The sequence below is a fragment of the Talpa occidentalis genome, unplaced genomic scaffold (genome assembly GCF_014898055.3).
Source record: "Talpa occidentalis isolate TD23 unplaced genomic scaffold, MPIMG_talOcc4v2.1 talOcc4.6, whole genome shotgun sequence".
NCBI lineage: Eukaryota > Metazoa > Chordata > Mammalia > Eulipotyphla > Talpidae > Talpa > Talpa occidentalis.
The window spans coordinates 104,901,801-104,924,181 of NW_023604972.1; the positions used below are offsets into that span (position 1 = coordinate 104,901,801).

General features: G+C 34.3%; 1 protein-coding gene across 10 annotated transcripts in view; it reads right to left on the minus strand.

Moving 5' to 3' along the window:
* Positions 1-22,381, minus strand: part of KIAA0825 (KIAA0825 ortholog) — a 388,655-nt gene that overhangs the window by 115,698 nt on the left and 250,576 nt on the right. For 4 of the 10 annotated variants that reach the window (XM_054688517.1, XM_054688518.1, XM_054688519.1 and 1 more), the window contains exon 21: positions 5,405-5,497. The exons of the other annotated variants lie outside the window; for them this stretch is intronic. In XM_054688517.1, coding sequence (XP_054544492.1) covers positions 5,425-5,497 — 73 coding nt within the window. In that variant the 3' untranslated portion in view covers positions 5,405-5,424. The remainder of the gene's footprint in view (positions 1-5,404; positions 5,498-22,381) is intronic. 10 annotated transcript variants of the gene reach the window in all.

Below are 22,381 nucleotides of genomic sequence, written 5' to 3' on the forward strand. Positions count from 1 at the left end.
AAGTTAGGAGAGTTTTGAATCTACAAAGATCCCCAAATCAGATTGCTTTGAGTATTTTAACTTTTGAACTGATCCTTTGCTTCTTTTCAGAAAGTATCAGCAGTGAGATGCCTTTGAGTATTTTCATCTTGTATTTAAGCAGCTAGAGAATGAGCTGGCAAGATATAAAAATATTTCATCACAGAAAGCTATACAGTATGATCCAAGCTTTCCTTTTTTTTTTTTTCCCTTTTAAATCAGCTGTGAGAGTACATAACAGGATAAGGGAACTCCAAATCACACTGTCTAGGTGAAAAATAAGCAGGTAATTCAGTTGAATAAACTCACAACTTTCTCTTCAGCATATTGCATGTCACCTATAAAGCAAAAATCTTTATTTTCGTTTGTTTCCATTCAATTATAAGAGCACTTCTGTTTTTTTCTCCTTAATGGATCAATTTCCATACATGCTAACCTATAAATTTCCTAATGATTGGACACAGACTAGATATTAATTATGGACTTATTCTTATATTTAATGTGGATACACGTAAATCCTTGCTTCAGGATTATTTATAGTATTATTCAAATCACATCTATTAAATTCTTAAGGTGAATTCTACTCTCTCATAACTTGAAATTTCTAATGTGAATTTTATTTTAATAGTTTAATAGTGAAGGCAGAGATATGGCCTTAATAATTATTGTGAAAGTTTAAATGACTTTTGGGAGTGTAAGTAAAAGGAGATAATTTATTTTTGAAATGTGTTAGAACAAGGAAAAAGGGTGTCAGCATTCACAAATTCCTTAACTAGAGCCATTAACTATTTCAGCTTGCCTTGGTAAAAAAATTCCTGAGATTCCTTATTTTGCAAATGAATAGCCACATTATTTAACATTCAAGTGACAAAATTGTTGTTATGATATGGTATTACCAAATAAAAAATCAGCATACTTATTTTAGAAAATCCTGAGACTATTTTATACACACACACACACACACACACACACACACACACACACTGCATTTCAAAATAATTTAAGTGCTAAGATAAAAGATGCCATATACTATGGTCGATAATCTGCTTTACTAAAGATTAAAATCTAATTCCTTTGTAAAAGTATATGTACTTAACTTTGTTTTAAATCATGTTAAAATAACAAAATCTAGTTATTCATTTTTATATTATAAAGCATTTCCTACAAAAGTAGCTCCCAAATCATATATATGTAAAGTTATAATTTGATTTTAGTCAAATTAAAATCAGTTATGTTTAGTCCATTCATTACTAAAACATAAGAATTTATTTGTATTAAATTGTATTATTTGTATTAAATTGTATCCAAGTTTTAAGAAAATTAAGTATTTGGTGTTCACATAATTGTCAAAGTGAGGTGGTAATTGGTGTATTTCAGGTCTATTTTAAATGAATTCAAGCACATCTCTTGATAGACATACACTATTCTAAACAGAAAACAGTATTAATATATCAATCATTTTAAAGTTTATGCAAAACTTACCAAAAATTGAAGAGACTAGCAGGATATACTGGTATTTTCCATAAAAAGGATAAGGCTCGCAGGCCATGGCTAAACAATATTCTGACTATTTTCAGGAAGAATTTTCAGATTTCCTAAATGTTCTTACAAGTCTTTTCTGTTATAGGTCAGTAAGAAGAGCAACTTTTTTTGATCATTGTTGGGCAAGAAAACAATAGCATGTTCTAGGGAGAGGGAGACAAGCCAAAAGGGGTGATGGAGGAATAAAGGAGAGACATCAATGTTCCCTACTTTGATGGACTGGGTCCGTGCAATGAACTGAAATTTACTGGTCTTCTACATGGATGGATTTTACTTTTCATAGAGATTTAATAGGTGGATGATAGGAAATATACAGGAAACATAGTTTGGCTGGATTCAATACTCAAGAATAGAGTTTTTCTTACTTTCTTCATCACCACCAGTTTTACACAGACTATTCTACTTTTAAACCACTCCCTTAGGAATCTGACATTGAGTGAATATTAATTCCTGCTGAATCTCCAATAAGTATGAAAGAAAACAGTGCAGGTCTTAGTGGTAATCATTCATACTGTTTCATCCCTTGCTTCAGTCACATGCAGCTGAATTTCCATGGGTTTGAGTCGACCATATGACATTAAGTTCTCCAAATTAATTTCCACATAAAGTAAATTGTTCAATGGCAGATATTTAGCAGTTTTTGCAAACCAGACAATGCAATGTTGACTGATTAGATGATAAAAGGATGAATATGAGAATTCTGAACTATTCCCAATCAGATGACATGGTTATGTCTACACCAACCCAAATTATTTGTCCATCTACATTGCTAAGTGCACATTATACTGGTGATGCTCCTAGCACTTCAGTGGATGCACAATGTGAACTTAGGGCATATAGCTCTGAGGAGCTCTCAGTTTAGCCAAGGAGGTGACACTTTACATACATGGTCAAACAGAAACACTTTCTAAAGGGGAACACAGTTTTAAGGCTAGGAGATTAAAATATTCACAGATGGCAGTGATTTCTGGCTGAAGTTATCAAACTAAATTGCAAGAAAGAAGGGAGTATGTGAGTGGGCATTAAAGGGTGTGCAAAATGTCAAGGATTTTTGTGAAGTAATCAAAATCAAACATAATGAAAACACATTATGAACAAATTATACTGATTATACCTAATAAGTTTTCACAAGGAAAGCTTAATATAAAACAGGTTTTGACTCTATCTCCCCTAAAATGAGCTTAGTTAACATGAACTGGTATCCTTTCAGATTATTAGAACACTTTCCAAACTTTGTAACATGAATGACATTTGTAAGCCATAATTCTGAACACTATTCCACAGAATGCATTTGTAACTGGAGGCATAAAAAGAGGTTGTTCATTTTATCTTATTAGAAGCTTCCCTGGCCTCCATAGCAATGCTCATCTGGCCCCCACTTCACGCTCGAGTCATGCAGATTGGAGTTGACTCTCAATTACACCAAGTCTTTCTCCAAAGATGACAGTCCAAATACAGTAGAGATAAAATACATCAAGGTTTAAAATAGGCCCGTTCAGCCCCAGTGCCGCTTCATCATGAAATGATATAATTCACTGATGCCTCTGCCTAGCCTAACATATGTTCTATTCACAGCCCGCGTCACTCTTCATTTGTAATTATTTCCCTTTTTTTTTCCTTACCCCATCTTGTAATACTTTGCTTGGTTGAAGACAAATACTGAAAGGCAAAGAGTATTATCATATGATGACCTGTTCCAGGGTGTTAAACCCCTGTCAAGGTTTGATTTTAACATGGGGTATTGATGACAGTACATCAATTCAGGCATCATGTCCTGAATTAGACTATATTAATTATCACTTGAGTGCAATATGCATGAAAATGCTGTTTCATTGACTAAAAGGATCTGACTGAATAAAAATCCATTTCTCATCTGGTTGCTTATGGATAAAGACATTTTTTTCTCTTTGCCTTGGATTGTTCTTTATTAAATATGATTTTTATATGATTGTATGAATAAATTGTCTTACCCAACAACAAAATTGGATCGTTTTAAACAAAGGAAATTTAATGGGTTGTCTACTCTTGGCACATCTCTAACAACATATTTACACTTAATAATTTAGGCAGATTATTTATAACAATACTGCCAAAAAAAAGTTCTTATTGTCAGGATTTATGAGAAAAAGATTTTCAAATTGTTGCCTCCTTCATTGAAAGGAAATGAAAGTTGTAAGTTATAATTATTTTCAGATGATGGAAGAGCCGAAAAGCAACCAACTCCATCAGGTAACAACTATATTTAAAGGTAAAACTAACATTACTCTTAACTTCCAAAAAGAAGATGGAGTGTTTCAATGACAGACAAAATTATTCATGTTCAACTAACACACAACTATTTATGTACATAATGATTTCCCCTCTAGGGAGACAAGTTGATAATAAGAAAAAAAGAAAAACAATTGAAGCCTAACTTATCACACAAAAGTTCTAGATGCTTCCAGTTTCTATTTAAAAGGAACATCATCTTGGGCTTATACAGGAACTTTCTAAATCTTCTCAATTTATATCTTAAAGCTTTTTCCAATGCTGTCTCAAAACTAATGCATTAAATCTACTTAAATTTAAAATACAAAATTAGGAATCCTCAACCTAATGTTGTAAGTTCATATATTGGAAATTATTTCAATTACAATGAAAAGTAAGCCACCTATCCCATTAAAAAAAAAAACACTGAAATGTATCTAGCTTTAATATCAGCACTAATTAGTAATTGTGTCTATTTCCCCAAAATTGCCTTTCCCTAAAGTTTTAGAAAAGATAAAGTTTAAATTGTGGAAAGGGAATTTTAAAAATTGGAAATATCTATTTGCTTCATTATAAAGAACTGGGGTCTTGGAAAGTAGAATGTTCATATCCAACATGACAATTTAAAGTAGTCATTTCTCATAAATGAAAATAACTCATAATTCACGCGTATGGTGATTACTAAAAACATTAAGTTCATGGTAGAAGGAAGGGGAAAAGCTGTGGTCATTTGTCCCTGGCAAGGTCCGCAGGTACCCTTGCCTAACTTATCCCTGGTAAAATGGGGCAGGAGATCTCAGGGTGTGCCACACACTCGAGTCACCTTAGAAAGGTGTTTCCTAATACTGTCATGATTTTAGAAAACTATTGATTTTTCACTATATTATTTCAATGAATTTTTCATTATATTATTTCACTATATTATTTTCATTATATTATTTCACTGTATTATTTCAATTATTGCACTAAATACTGCAATCAAAATTAGATCATGCCCAGAATCCAGATGATTCAAAACCATTTGGCCTAGAAGATATATAATAAGCCTCACCTTTGTTTCAAATTACAAATAAAATTTTCATTAAAAATCTATTATGTGGTGGGACTCCCCAGTGGTGCGGCGGTTGAGCGCTGGGTTGTGAAGCTGCCCGCAGCTTCTGCAGCGCTAGTTCGATCCCTGGCTGCTCCCGGGGCCACTGGAGGAGGGTCCCACATGGCGCGCAGAACTCTCCTGCCACCCGCTGCTCCCCTCAGCAGTGTACTTCGGTCCTTCTGCCTGCTCTGCTCCCAGCTCTGGCTCTGGTGAATTCTCTCACCCTCGCGCGCTTCTGACTGTACCCAGTGCTTGTATAAATAAATAAATAAATAAATAAATAAATAAATAAATAAATAAATAAATAACTTTTAAAAAAATGAACAATTATGTGAAAAATAAATTAAAAAAAAATCTATTATGTGGGAAGAAGCCTGAGGGGGGAAATACTTGGTGTAAAGAATAATGGATGGAAATGATAAAAATCATGATACACTCCTGGTTCTGCTCTTTACTAGTTACATGTAACCCTGAAAAGCTACTCTGAAACTAGAAAAAAATTACCTGCCTCCCTGCAGCTGGGATCACCTTAAGCAAAGGTATCTTGATGATGGCAAGACATTCTTAATTGAGGATAGCATCGCTCCTACTGTTAGCCTGGTAAGAGAAAGAATAAAATGAGGGGTGACCTGTGTCAACCGGAGAAGTGGTAATAGAAAATGCTGACCTGGTTGACAAATTTCACTAATAAAAATGTTCATAGATCTGAAGACCAGGCTGACTCTCATTTACCAGTGTTATTGTTATTCTCCCACATACCCCAGTTTTATACTTTACCTTTTTCTCTGTTTCCTGGTTAGTCAGATACTGACAAGGAGACATGCAGGGTCATCACTTGCAACAGTAAAACCATACACGTGTACTCTGCCTTGAAACAAAATCTCCAATTTTAAAATAACTATTTGAATATTAAGTTAACCAGTTTAAACGTAAAAATATTTCAGAACTGCAAGTACTCACCTACCTTCACTATCACATTCTGAGTTCACTCTACAGTTATAAGACAAAATCTTAAAAGCAGTATAAATAAAAATACATCTGGTATTCTGCAATTAGTAATATTTCTTGATTCACAAAATTAAAACCCTTATGCACTGAGAATTGACTATTTTACTATTAATACCTCATACATCATAAGTTCTGAAAACATACCTTAAAATAAAGGGTAAGTTTAAAAATTATGTCCTGATTTTTTCACTCCCAACATGAATTCCAATTTAATTTTATGGAAACAGAAAATATCACAACTATTGGTAGTCTAAGATAAAAATATTGTATTTAACAGTATAAAAGTAGAATTTAACTTTTTTTTTTGTGGGACCCTCGCCGGTGGCCGGGGATTGAACTGGCGCTGCAGAGACCAGTGCTCAACCGCTGCGCCACCAGGGGAGGCACAGAATTTAACTTTTCATGTCATTTTTTTTACTTTGACTCATCAAAATGTTTTCTCTACTAATTTATATGAATAGAATGACCAATCATTCCGGATTCATATACACAAACCAAAAGACTTACACTGTTAATTTGAAAAACAAATCTCTCTCTCTCTCACACATACACACACACACACACACACACACACACACACACACACACACACACACACCCACCCACTCACCACCACCTTTCTTTAGGGTTATAATAAAATAATCTCATTCCCTGCTAGTGAAAATGGCCTATCCTATGACTATGATACCATCAGAATGCAGAGTTTCACAGCCACCACAATGTAGGATTGACATATGACATTTATAAAATGTCAGAACCCCTCCCCCAATTTTTATAGCCTATTCCCCAGTTAGGTTTCATGATGTAACTAAAGGCAACTGTGTGCTCATTAGCTGTGCCACTTCTGATACATTATTTCGATTGACAATGAACCACTGTGATATCAAAGTGAAGGTGTAAAAAATAATAAGGCAACTGGTAGTGTAACAAAATCACACTAACTGAGAATGTGTAATAAATATGCAAGGAGGCAGTTTTTTATTCATTGAAAATGTGGCATGGCACATCAAACATAAAATCCAAGAAAGGGTTTTGACATGCCAAACTCAATTAAAATTTGTTTTCATGACTATCAACAGAGAGACTCAGTAATGTATATATAAGTGTAAAAGGAGATTATGAAAGTACCAATAGAAGGGATCCAAAGATAGTGAGATTCCAAGAGTGGCAGAAGCAGAGCTAATGTCTAACTATGTTATGACCTTTAATAAGTGAGAGGGGGCTTGTCACATGGAAATTATTTTAGTAGCTAAAAACCCGTTTTACACACCCTCTGCCTATTGGGAGAATATATGTAATCCTCCTTCCACAAGCCACCTCTCCAATGACCCGATGTTTTAATGCTTAAAAAAAATCAGTAAAGGGGAAAAGAAATTAATAAACAAGTGATAGCAATCTGAGATTATTATAATATAAACAAGTTAAAAGATAGAATATATAGTATTTATATGACCACATGACTGGTTTTATTTAGAGGTAAAAGGGAGGAATGTAAGATCCAATTGAGATTTTATTTGTTATAAGTTAATTATATCAGGGCCTCCCTGGTGGCGCAAGGGGTTAAGCAACACAATGTGAAGCAATCCGCAGCCTCTGCAGCATGAGTTCAATCCCTGGCCTGCCAGAGAGAAACCCATGTGGCGAGGCAGACCTCTCCTGTCTCGCCCGCTTCTCCCCTCAGTAGTGTATTTCAGTCGGTCTGCCTGTTCTGTTTCCCACGCTGTCTCCAGTGAATCCTCTCACCCCTCTTCCACATCTCTGGCCTGTACCCTGACTCTTGCATGCATAAATTTTTTTAAAAAAGTTAATTATAGCAATAATTGCCCAAATCAAGGGCATTTTTATACTTTATTGCCTTTGTCAATCATCCAGACCAATACATTTATCATTACACCTGTAAAATCCTGAACTCAGAAGATGAAAAATACATTGGAAAAAAATGTGTTTAGTTTTGATATACTCTCATCATTTAAGAGTTGAAAAAATGCTTTAGTGTAAGGGACAAACTGGGAAATTCCAGAACCATATTGAAAAGATATAATATTCACATTTTATTCACATAAAGAAATGTCCCACTGTAACTTTGATAAATATGAAATGTTTTACTTTCACAATATTCTAGAAATTCTGACCAGGTAAGAAAGTTTTGCAAATATTGAATCCTAGCAATTGTACTCAGCAAACCCTCAGTTAAACTTTGTAAGAAAGTTACTAAACTCAGTAACATTTATGTGCCACTTTCTGAAATTATAAAGATATTAGAGAAATGATCAAAGATGTTCACAATAGTGGCATCAGTTTTTAAGTATATGGATGCTGTAGTCATTATTCCTTTCTATATTTTATGTGGTTAATTGCCTTAATGATAAATGAAGGTAAGTGAAACAAAACGCAGTAGAAATAACACATCATGGCAGTGGTTTTCAAACTTTAATATTCATGTAAATAATCTATAGGGCTGGTCATAACATAGATACCCAGACCTCTTCGGTAGGCATTCTGACTAGATACCTCACAGGCAGGGCTTGGTTTACATATCTGTTTCCAGCTTCACAATAAGGTAACTGATAAATACCAACACTTGCAGCCTATTCCCTTAGAGTATTGATGAAGAATTTAATATGACATCTTGTTCCTTGCATCTCAGGTAGATTTTAATGAAAGTTCTAGATATTCCTTCATTTACCATGGATAATCTTTAAGCCAACTCCTGCTTCTTATCATAAAAAGGTAAGTATAGGCAAATATCAGTTAAAAATATGAAGAAAAGTATAATTCTCTATTTAAAATATATATTTTAGCCACCTTAGTTCTCCTGTTGTGTCTAACAGTGTATGTGCCTCTTTTGCTCACTTTAGCTCACTCCTTATCACCATCCCCCTGCTAATCCCACCCTCTCAGTTTGATATATCACATTCCTTCAGATGCTATGGTTTATATTAGAAATTTTGAAATACTATTTACCCTGTCACTGGGCCCTAAAGTTCAAGGAATCAAGGAACATTCTTTCCTGTGAAACATAAGGCCCACTGTGATCTCGTTCCAATCTCTCTTTCCAATCTAGTTTCCTTCTACTCCAACCAACTGGTTTGCTCAAGGTCTTCTCAAATGCAGTAAACTTTACAGTCTTTGGATCTTTGCTTAAGTCATTGTTTTATGCTAATGACCTTCCTTCCCTGTAAATCTTTACCCATCTGAACCACATTTCATCCTCCAAATTGTAGTTCAGTTTCCACTTCTTCCTATATTTGGAAAAAACTACTCTAGACCAAAAAAAGAGAGACTGCCTTCCTCAGGATCCTCATAAAATCTACTGCCACTTGGCATTTAATACACATTATATTTTCATTACCTCAAAATTATTTTCTTGGAAGTATTTATTGATTGGTATTATTAAATCATTTACTTAGTAAGACGCCAAGAATCAAATTGTATTTGGTAGAATAAGAGTTATAGGATCGAAAAGCATGGATCCTTTAAATAATTTGCTAGTAGTGAATGGGAAGTTTAAAGGGATTTTCTATATTAAATCTTTTAGAATCATGCAACACAAATTCAGTTGTTATTCATGGATAAATAAAATTAAATTCAATAAACACTTATCAAATATCTCTATTAAGGGCCAGACACTTTGACCACAGGAACTGTAGGGGTAGTCACTCCATGCTTTACATCTATCATACTCAGAATTTCTTTTCTATTCTAAAACTATTTAAGTTAGTATATAAAAACATGTGTACAGCCTCTTCCCTCAAAGAGTTTTGACTCTGGTATTGGCTTAAAAGATCAAGTAGCTTCTCAGTTACTAGTATGAAAATAAAGGAAGGTTATTAAAATTTCAAAAGGAAATAAATGTATTATGTTATAATATAGGACCATAATGGTATATGTATTCATGTAGACAATAACATAAATTTAAGAATCTCAAGATTTTCTACATATGAAGCACAGAATTCCCTCCTGAACACAAAGAATGCTTATGTTTTAAGATGGGAATATTTGTTTAATTTGCTCAGTAAGTAAATATCAAGATGGGTACTAGCATTCATTCATTCATTGAATGAGTAAGTGAAAGCTGAATTCATGCAAATTGTTTCCTTCCATTTAGCCTGGGACAGGTTCAGCTGCTCAAGCTTAAGCACTCTTTTAGTCATTCATATTGAAGGAAATCCTTTCTACATCTCCAGAGAAGAGTCTTTGCCATAGAGCACACCACTGAAATAGGATTTAAAGACATCATGCACATTACCAACTTCCCAGTTGAAAATTGAGACCGTCTACTTCCATTTCCAGCCACAATTCAGTGCTATTTCCATTTACTCTGCTCTGCTCATGTTCTGTATTACTCACTTTCACTAATTTCTCACCCATCGTATTGTAGGCTGTCTCTTGGTAAAACAAAAAAAAAAACGGTGATATTTTATTTTGTATCATCCTCGGCAGTTGGCATAGGGCTCTGTACCAAGGTATTCAGTGAATGCTAGTTAAGTTTCAGAAAAAGTTAATTGAAAATGATGCTAAATGTGATTATTGTAAAGATGACAGTGTGGAATATAAAGATGCACAAGATATAGTGCTGCTCCCAAGGAATTTACATTTTTGCCAAGGAGATAAAACACATTCTTAGATAAGTGTAATACAAAGGAGGATGTGATGAGGGTCACGGAAGTGGTACAAGGGAGGTGTGATGAGAGTTCAGAGAAAGAAACGATCACTTCCATGCAATGTTCTGCTCATGGTAGTGAGGATTATAGGATAAAAGGGACAGTTCTTGCTGCACTTGGGCCTACAAACTTGGTAGTGGAATGAAGCAAACACAGTTTCTGGTTAAAAACCTAAATATGCACGTTATATCCAAAATGAGTGGTACACTCAGTGCTGTACTGTTTGTGAAAGAGATCTCCGTACTGCTAGAATGTTCAGGAAAGGCTTCTTGGAGACCCTTCAGTGCAGGGCATTTACCAGGGGACAGTATGACCCTATTAAAAAAAGGGGATAACACTGGCAGTGTGTCAGAAAGGAAACTGGAAAAAAAAAAAAAAAAGATGCTATATAACTGTTTCTCTTTGTAAAAATCAGCCATCTAGAGACTGTTCTATGGCCCGTCAGTCCCTTCACTGACCCCCAAACAGGGAGAGAGACAGGAATTGATAAACCTGGTATGTCATCAGCAGCAGAGAGAGACTGAGTAGCTCTGAGATATCTTTAGGCTTTGACTAGGGGACTAGTGATGTGTGCCCTCTGCGCCCTTGATCTTTCTATCTCATATGAATCTATTCAAGCCATTTCCCATTTTTAACACATTTCTGACCTCTCCTCCTTGTGCCAAGTTTAACGTAGTATGTTAAACTTATATGATAAGTATCTTTTTAAATGAAAGACTAAAAAGTGCTATAAATAACTGAGAGAAAGAAAATTGGCTATATACACTAAGATAATCTGCATCAGGAAAAATCATATTTCTAGTACAGCTTACAGAAAAATAGGTAAAATATATATTTTCTCTGTAAAGTCTTCATACTTTGCCTGTTAGAGCTCACAGATGAAGAATCTGATTTTTCAGAATAATCTTCCCATTAAAATGAAATCAGACTCTTCTCCTATTTTGGGTCCTGTTTTGAATGGCTTCCAAATGCAGGCTAAAATGTTTTTCCTCAGTTTATATTTTGTCATTGAGATATCCACAAAAAGCCAGAATTCTCACTGAGTTTAATAATTTTGTTGTTTATATACATATTCTTGCTTAAAAGTCTTTAAGGCAATGCATTTTTATTTATAGTTATATCATTTTAAATCTTGAATTGACATTAAAAACACAAAACTAACATGGTGGAAAAACAGAACATAGTCAAGTATGCAGCATACCACAATAAATTGTGTGAAAATAAAATTACTACACAAGTAATTGTTAGTTATCAATGAGCCATGTATTAACAAAGGTAAACTTATCCCCAGAAATGATATGAGGGAAAAAATCTGACAAATTATTGAGTAAGAAATGCATATGAACTCTACTCTAGAATTCTCTTACAATAATTTGGAAAGATTTTCAAATCCATTACACATTCTATATAATGAAAGCTTCTTGTTTCAGTTTGAAAAGCTTCTTGTCATTTGCTTATTTCATCAGAAAAATCAGACAACCATAAGATTTTTATAATGGGTTCCTTAATTGCACTTAATATGACTAACTATACAAGGAAGACACAAAACACTCATGTATTTATATCGAAATACCATGAAAACTGTGGTGCATATTAAAAGTATGCAGGATCTACTTTTGTTTGGTAAAAGTGAAGAAAAATTGTAAATAGCAAGGGTGACCTCCAGTGTGCAATAGGTTTATGCCATTGCATTTTTTCAGTAACAGAAACTGTGTATTAGTCTATTCCAATTTTCTAAGAATAAGGAGAAAGGGAATTGGGGGGTAAAAAGTAGTTTGTAAGTTCAAAGAAATCGTTTTGCTTTATTTTATTTGAAGATCATGTGTTGCCAGGAACCTGAAAACACAAAAAGCATTAACCCTGGGGAAAGAATCTGTGACTAATAAAAGTCAGAGAACTATTTTTGTTACATATGATCTGATTAGAACTTATATACTCATTAAATCTTTGAAGAGTAAACTGAATTAAAATTTCCAAAATGACATTCTTTAAATACAATGCACTGCCATGCAAATAGTAAACCACCTGACATGATTCCTACACACTGATACCAACACACCAAATAACAAGCCACACCACCAAAAATCAAACTTAAAAAGCTTTTCAGAAAGTCCTCAAGATCAAAAGCTTTTCACCGAACATAAAATTTCTTTTTATGAAAAGCTAATGGCTTGCAACATTGTATAATATAATTTCTATTTGTCTCTAATCTCAACACAATAAAAACTACTCACATGAAAAGAAAAAGCATGATGCTTTCCTTACAAGCCAACCTAATACCACTCACTTCATCTTTTACATGGCAGAGAATATCAATCATCAAAACTATCAGGGAGTTTTTCTTTGCAGATTTTTCATTTCTTCACGTGGTAAACAACCTAAACTTTGGAGGAATGAAGGCATTTTTTCCAAAGGATTTTGTTAGTAAAATATCAAGTTCTGCCTTAGCTATCCAGATCACACAAAAGATTTAATTATATGGGTGCCCACCAGAGCTCCTGCCTGTCAGAGTCAGTGTCACTCAAGCTCTGTCACTCTTTCCATTAGGCATATCCACTTTCAAAGGTCTAGGCAATGGACGTTAAAAATTTGCTCCAGGCTGACTCTTGGCATAAAAGGTATAAGGCTGAGAAGCAACTGTTTTTATGAATATTCATAACAATCAGTATGGACCTCATAAGTTTCTAGATGGAGAAAAGAGTAAATAACTGCATGTGATGTGGTTAGTTTATGCAATTTATAATATATTTGCTGTGTGTTTATAAAATGTTTATTTCTAGTAGAATACAATTAATGAATTATTTAGACTTCACATTGGTGATAATATGCTCTAATTTTGATGAACTAGGAGATCCCCAAGTATGGTATAATTTAAGAAATGATAATTATTCCTTTAGACTTGTTATGATCTATTATGTCAAGAGTCTGTGTGCTACCTGCTAAGAAATGCCTGAGTAGGCCCTGACATGATGGACCCTAATGGCTCCTTTGGAGCCATTATCATCTATTGTGTCAATATTTTGCGTGATAAAGAGGATCCACAGAAGAGTTTTAAACCAGGCTTTTGCATATCAGACACTAATGATGACTCAATCTATTATGCCAATAATATGGTAGAAAAAAGTCATTCCCCCGAATGGACACAATTACAGGCATAGGCAAGTTTTGCCAATGATCTGCTTAGAATACTTAGAGTACTTTCAGAAGAGAACATCTTTCAAATCTCACTAGAATAAGTGTTTTTTTCATCCTAAAAAATTGTTTTTGAATGTGGCAAATACATACCATAAAAGTGTTTGGATGAAAAATCAAATCCACATGAGCAAATTATTTTCACTGACTCTTAAGTCAAATTGGATTTTCCAGGGACCCCCAAAACCGTTTAGACAACTTTTTAACAAAGAAAATAACTTTTACTTTTATCAATGCAATATCCTTGCTCTCAATGCAAATGACTTTAATTCACACCAGTACATGTAGGTACCACAAGGGGCTCAGTGCTGAAAATATATCAGTTATTTATTACATTTTCATTTCCTAGTCAAAAGAGAAAAAATTAAGGACACATATCAGAGCCTATGTTTATTTTTGAAAATATAATAAATGATGATTTTACATTTGAAACAAATAATTATTATATCTATTAGGAGACATCAATATCCTATTTAGAAATTGTATCTCTAAATACCAAGAATTATTAAATAATGCTTAAGAATCTGAAGTGTATCTGTAAAATCATACATAAGCAAGAAAAAAGCATGATAAGGTATTAAATGATAGTACAATCTAACTTTTTAGAGCTAGATATCAAGGCTATGGAGAAGAGAGTAACTTTCATAGCTTAGTACTATTAAATTGACTTCTCATCTTAGTATTTATTAAAAACCAGCATTGGCAAAATACCAGCTACATTCATGCATCAAGTTCAAGAATTTTTAAAAATAGTATCAAATGCCTTACTTTTAAAATAGGTATCCTAATAAAATATCTCCTTTTGTAATTTTATACAAATGAATTAAGTATTATAAAAAGTAGATACTGTGCTACTTTGTGTGTACTGATTTTTGAGGAATAGTTTTTCAGATGTGTCAGACATGCGTAGATTTTTGAGAAAGGGAGAATATTTTTTTAAATCTTGGCTCTGCTCTTTTAAAGCAGTGTTTTGGCAAAGTCGGCAACTTCTTTAAATGAAGATCTTTTTTCCCCCTTTCTGGGTATCAGGAGACCATTTTAATTCACTCACCAGCTAAATTCTCAAAGGGACTGGTATATATGGTAACATAGGAGCCAATATCCTAGCTATCAGTTTTCATACAGCCTGGCTGGACCTTTACATTATGGCTGCCCCACATTTATTGTTCTTTCATTGCATCTGTCAGCATTTCCTGACAGCGCATTATGGAGCACATGGCTACAAAGTCAGTATCAATCAGTCCACGATCATGCAGATATAAGTAGCAGACTATTGATAATGGGCCTTAAATCAGATCATCATGGTTTAAGCATAAAATTCTTAAAAGGCAGCAATCTCATGGGAACTCCTAGTAGCCTGCACCTGTTACAAACCTTATAAGCCAGTTTCTACTTCCTACCACCTACAACTTCTCTGAGGAGGTGGGAGGAGAATCTATTAAATACACATACATTGCAACACATTTCACCATGTAAAATGAAGCATGAACACAAAGGTTGACAATTAATACAACTTTATGGTCTAGCTCTTTAAAAAAGATGTAGAAGTAATATACATCTCCCTTTACACTAATGAACCCAGCTCCCAAGTCCCACATTATACCTCACATTGATAACAGCAATTTTGTTGTGCTATGGAAATGTCTCGCTTCAAAAGCATTTCAACTTGATATGGCCATTTAACAAGAAAAGTGAGAGAATTCATAGAGTTTAGAGGTATGCTACACCAAACTCAAGGCACCATGTTAAAAACAAAGGCATCTAATTTTTCCCAGACATAAATAATAAAACAAAACAGGAGTTGCATGCAAATTTAGCAACATAAAATTTAAGGTGATAAACAGAATGGAGGCTGGCTTCTTGTTTAGTATTCCTTAGTTATCACCATAATTGCTGCATGTCTGTCATCACTAGCAAAAGAAAAAAGTGTCTTTCTCAGCTGCTCCCCTGCTTGTTTTGTTCGCTGTATTCTTGTAAAGTGGGAGAAAATAAGTGTCATTTAATGAATAGTGCTATTCTTTGTCTGACAGCTTCATATCTGTTAGGTGTAGGAGGCCTAGTACTTTCTTTTTCTGATAATGTTTTTGACAGTGTGCTAAATTCCTCCCCCAAAAGGCCGGCGTGTATATTCTGCTAAAAGAGGCTTCATCTATCCTGAATGGGTGCCCTCTTTTAACCCCCTTCAGCTTCTGTTCTTACATTAATTGAGCTGATCAGATTGAGCATATGAATTTGTCTTTGATGTATTCGTATGTTTAGTTGACGTTGCTCTCTCTCTCATTGGCAGCGGACAGAGCTCTCAGACAAATAGGACTGTTGCCATGGCAACAGGCAATAGCTAGGGATCTCTTGAAAAATATTTTTATTTCAAAATTCAAACTGGAAAATTCTCACTGGATATGGTTCTCAGTTCTAAACGTGTCATATCTAATGATGAATGCAATTAGGAATCCCACCAGTGTTTTAAATAATAAATTAGCCTAATTTTCTAGGCCTGGCATGATGACATACAAATACTAAAAAGGCGTCTTCTTTTTTTAAAATCCATGACAAAGGACTTATTAATGACTTTTGTTCTTAGGATTTCAAATTAAAATGGATGGTAAGCTAATGATAGTGCTTTCTATCTGCTGAAAACCAAAGGCCTAGAGGTAAACTTATTATTTTTTTTTTTTTAAAGAAAACACTTCAAGCTGCTCTGATATTTGGTTATTTCGTTAAAAAAAAGCAGGTGGAGAAATCCTTCTATAAATGTTGAAAGCTATAGCAGTTGGTAAATCTCAGTGGATAAAAAATGCCCATAGCCATTTTTAATTACTGAGCATGAAAAAATGGTCTGGATAGTAAACATAAGTTTTATAGATGACTATCATCTCACAATGGTGGTGTTTTCAAATTCTTACTTTTTATTTGATAAACAAAGAAAAAATAATGTATGATATACATTGAACTATTTTTAAATCTTTACTTATTTGTGATTATATGACCTCAGTTATATTAATTATTGTCCTCTCTCCTCCATGTGAAGCTTTGAGAACAATGAAAATCATTGTACAGTTGGACAGTTTCAATGATCTGACATAATGTGTAATCACATTATAAAGAGGACTATTGAAAACAAATCCAATTTTTCTACACTTTAAACTATTTTTAGCATTGTTCATTTTTTGTATCTGTTATCACCATTCTATATGTCAAAATGCAGAACTTAAGTTTATTAAACTAATAGGCGATGGTGCTACTTTAATTCTTTGTTGAAACTGTCAATATTATAAAATCAAGCAAATCCATGTATATTTGGGGTTTGTCTAAGGGAATCAATTTCATTCAAAGTTTAGATGTTAGCATACAAAATAAACAACAAAGATCCTAATGAAACCTCATTAGTGATGAGTGTCTAATACACGAATCTTCCCATTAAATATGGCTTTACATCTGTACATTAAAATAGTTTTTTTAAGCAAAAGATAGAAAATAGCTAAACCTAAGATAATAGTTATTAACTCCTAGTTTTTTTTTTTTTTTTTTAAAAGATTTATTTATTTATTTATAGAAGCACTGGGTACAGTCAGAAGCGCGGGAGGGTGAGAGAATTCACCAGAGCGAGAGCGGGGAGCAGAACAGGCAGAAGGACCGAAGTACACTGCTGAGGGGAGCAGCGGGCGGCAGGAGAGGTCTGCGCGCCATGTGGGACCCTCCTCCGGTGGCCGCTCCCCTTAACTCCTAGTCTTTAATTATTTTCTAAGTGCTTGTTACTCTAGTATAAATAGGTAATCATCATTATAAGTTTTAAATTGGTTATGCTACTAAACCACCTGAAATATTACTTTTTTCCCCTCAAAAATTTGACTGCACTATTTCTAAAATACCAAAAAATAACCCCAAACAACTTGAATTCTGAAAATTTGAAGAAGACTAGCATATCACATCTCAGTTTCAATTGGTGAGTATATTTCTGGCATATTTCATCCAAAAATCCGGTCAAGACAGTAAATCCAAATTAATTTCAAAGTTCACATGAATAATGAGAGTCTCCTAATGCTTTTCTGGAAGGTGAGCACATACCTGGGAGGTTTGAGCACACACTTCATCCCACTTAGCTGTCCTGTGGGTCACAGATAGGTCACTCTGATGGAGAGGATGCACTGTTTCCTCCTCAATAGACTTAGTTGTCTTCTGTGTTGGTAAAGTATGTCTTTGCACTCTTTCAAAGTGATTAAAATGAATTTTTACAATTTTTTTCTTGTTTTTTAAATGATAAAGATAATTTATACTTATACAAATTTATACTTACACAAAATTCAAAAAAAATCTTGAAAGCATCATCTCCAAAGCTAACCACCCCACCTTCAAAGTACCACCTCCTTAAATTCAGTAATTGGTGAGACACCTTTTTAGACTTCTTCATATTATAGAAAGTCATTTTGAAGGCACTGCATTTCATTCACTGTCCACTTTATGACCCTTGATAGTAATAAGGGAAAAAAAAGAGTAGGAAAGTTTTTTCTGTTTCTTTTTCCTGAGCCTAAATTGAATAATAGAACATGAAAAACAGGGTTTCACCTCTCAGTCATCCACGGTCATAACTGAGGAGCAGGGAGGTGAATTCAGGAGATTCGGTCCTCACCCCTGTGAGCTTCTAAAAGCCTAGGAACTACAATCCTCAATATCCTCTCAGTCTTCCCCGGTTAATGAACTACTTCCTAAATGTGACTAACCTTCCAGAAGTGGTCTCACATAATCCTCACCATCTTGGGTTGTAACAGGAAAACCCTGCCTTTAAGTGTCTAAAATATTTTGAAAACACAGTGCACAATGATGCCAGTTTCTTCTCTTGCCCAGCACTGCACACATCTACTCTAAATACAGCGTGGCTCATTGACTTTGGTGCTCCTGGCTTAAATAGTTTCCATAGGCATCCAGCAAGCTAAACAAAGGGTTGTTGAAACCTATAGTGCATTCCACAACTCCAGGGATAAAACTTAAAGACAATTTACCTCAGAAAATACAAGGCAGCACAGAGCAGTGGAAGGAAACCTAGATTTGGGATCAGAATGACATGATCAGACATTTCTCACTAACAACCAGACCTAATGTGACCTTCCCAAGTCGCATGCCTTCATCTGTAAAGTAGGAATGATAAAATCAACCCTCCTCCTAGGGCGATTGTGCAGTGAAAATGAAATAATACATACAAATATCCTTTTAAAAAATATACAGAGATTGTGCTCAACTCTCTATTTTCTATATTTTAAAAATTAGAATAAAGCATATTGATTTTGTCACATAAGTTACATTTCTCCATAAATATTCAAATTGATACTTAATAATGATTAATTTGGTTTTATAATATATCACATTAAAATATAGAAAAAAATTTAAAGACTTTTTAATGAAAAATGGTTTGTTTTATAAAATAATGTAAAAATACCTAATTCTTATGTACCATTTTTTTCTGTAATGGAATGTTTTTGAATTCATTAATTTAGAAAGAGAAATTAGAGAGACTTAGTCAAAGGCAAAATTTAAAAAGCTCTGTGATTTAATAAATTATAATTAAATAAAACTAAGAGTAGTATAGAATTTATTTCACTATAAAACTTCTAATTTGCATATTTAAGAAAATTTAAATGTAGATTTATGAATAATTATGTCTAATATAGATTACATATAAAAATAGGCTTTATTTATATATAATAGATGTAAAATTAGGCAAGATAGCTACAGATATACAAAGCAGTTCCCCAGTGTAAATGGATTATATTCTGAAAGTTAATTGCTTATTAAGAACTTGCGATATATTTTCTCAAAGAAACAATATTAGCATCATTTGGTAGGTCTAGGCTACTCAGAAAAAATTTGCTTGACCCATAGATTAATAACTATACATGGATAATAATTTCCTCAGAAAACATTCATCTGCCCTTTCTGGTGACCCCATGCTGTTTCACTGATTTTTGGGGAGTTGTAAAAGGTGACTGCCATAGCAGGCTGAGGACTGGGAGTACAGAGAATAAGATGCAAACTTACTTTTAGAGGAAATACCAAATTCAAAATATCAGTGATGCCAATAAAAAATGAAGGCAGAGATTATATATGTATTGTCTGCTACATTTTAAAACATTAATAATTATTAGCAAAAATAAGATTTAAAAGAACCAGCGAGGATGGGATTGTGGAAAGTTGGTGAGATAAAGGATTAAGACAGGACCAGGAAAGCTGGCACCAAGGCAGCAGCACTAGATGGGAAATGAGGAGCAACAGAATGTTTTCTTTCTAGCGCAAATGCTGTCCTGGGTTAGTCCAAAATCAAAACAGGAGCAAAGTGAGAAGTACCACGATGAGAAGGGTAAGACAGATACATTTTGTAGGTGGCAGTTCCACGGTTAATATTGAGGGGAAAAGAAAAGGAAATAGGCCGACTTGTGGCATCTGAAAAGAAGAGACCCATAGTAATGGACAATCTGTGAATATTTGTGATCTGATGCCCAATATGGATTTCAGGAGATGGGTAGCAGCATGTGATCACACTTCCCTCCCTGAGGGCCTCACTCAGTTTTCAAACAACACATTCTCCTCGATTTCCTATCTACTGACCATTCTTGCTCAGTCTGTTAATTGGATCTGCTCGCTACCAATGCCTAGATGTAAGAGTGCTCTGGGCCTGATACCTCAATCATGATGATCCTAGTCAGCTCCACAATGGCCTATAAATATTATCTAAACTATGATCATGGCCATATTAACTCCAACTCCGATCTCTCCTGTGAGCTTCATGTTCCTATGTCCACCTCCTACTCCTAGAAGCCTCAAAGTCACCACAATTGCAGTTTATCCAAAATAGAATACTCTTTTTTTTTCTTCTCAAACTTGATCCTCTCCCACATTTCCTCATTTCAATAAATCATACCCTCATTGACACAGTTGATCAGGCCAATAGTCTGGAAGATAACCTTGATTTGTTTCATCCATACTTCATACTCGCTCCATAAACCATCCTTCAAGTTCTATTTTTCGTATGATCCAATGCAGTATCTTCAAAATAGATGCCAAACTTCAACCATTTCTTACCACTTCCATCTACCATTTCAACTGGGACTATTGTTGCAGTCTTCTAACTTTTCTCCTTAATTCTACTCTTTTTACATTTAGTCAATTATTTTCATAGCAATCAAAGAAAAATTATAAAGATAATGTCACACCATCTCTGAGACTGGTTAGCAAACAAAATCAAAACCTTACTGTGCACTCTGGTCATCTCTTTGTCTCCTTTCTTTTCTCTCTCCCTGGACCATGTGCAGCTTGTTTCTATTTCTGCAGAGCATGGAATGTGCTGCTACCTCTGCCTGATGAGTTGCTCCCCAGAAATTTTCAGAACTGGTTCTTCACATCACACAAATACCACTTCCTCACAGATCCTTTCCCCGCTAGTTTTCCTATCTAAAAAGCCACCTACCTTCCATAACTCTGTGCTTAACGATGTCAATGCCTTTAGTATTACCTGTCATTATGTTATTACTTATTCATCACCTAATGGCCTTCTCTACTAATGTAGTGTAAATTTTATGAAGGTAAGGATTAGGTTCAAAATCCTACTGGCTCTTCCTCAGCTGAAATAGTCCTGACTTATAAAGGACTCTAAACTCAAAAACTGTTCATTTTGACAGCCCAAGTCATTTATTTTACAATGGAAACATCTTACTAATTGACACATAAAAACAGTAATTTACAAAGTAAAAAATTTATGTCACATGGCCTTTAATTCAGAATGTAATCTGCAAGATTTTTTTTAATGTTGATTCTCAAAACCAGTTCAGAACTTTCTAGCATTATACTCTAAGAAAAAAAAAACGAAAAGGCTGACAAACTCTTTACTCATATTTTAAAAATGTGTTCTGAGATTTAAGAAGTAATTATGTAACTCTTCCTACTGAGATTTTGTTAAATAATTTACTATTTGACAGTTTGTGTCACAGTTTTTCACACTGTATCTGGAGTTATGAAAGAAACTATAAATGGCCTACTACTATGATCTAAAGTAGAAATTCCAAGGGCAGGGTAAAGTAGAAATTCCAAGAGTAGTTTATTGATATTAATAGATCAAATCATAAAGTTAAGGGCTACCTAGAAATATTTTGAACACATGCTAATCCTTTAAGAATTTGAAAGTGAGTATAGCATTTTATTTATTCATACCATGTATTAAAAAATGTAGTGGTATGGCTATTAGTGATAAACTAGCTAATATTTACAGAGTGTTTACTTTGTACCATGTACCGTGTGAAATCTCATTTTATGAATTCATCTAATCCTTACAGCAATCTTACAAAGTAGCTCCATTTTACAGATGAAAACATGGCGGCACTGAAAGTTGTCTATGAAAGGTCACACAGTCAAAAGCTGATACAGCTGAGATCTGAACAAGCAACCTGGTTCCAGAGCATATAAACAGAACCACCATAGAGCTAACACCTTCAGGACCTTGTTCCAGGATTTTGCTCACAAATTCAGTTAGAAAAACTGAAATTTTTGGGCCTCCCCGGTGGCACAGCGGTTGAGCGCTGGGTTACGAAGCTGTCCGCAGCCTCTACAGTGCCGGTTCAATCCCCGACTGCTC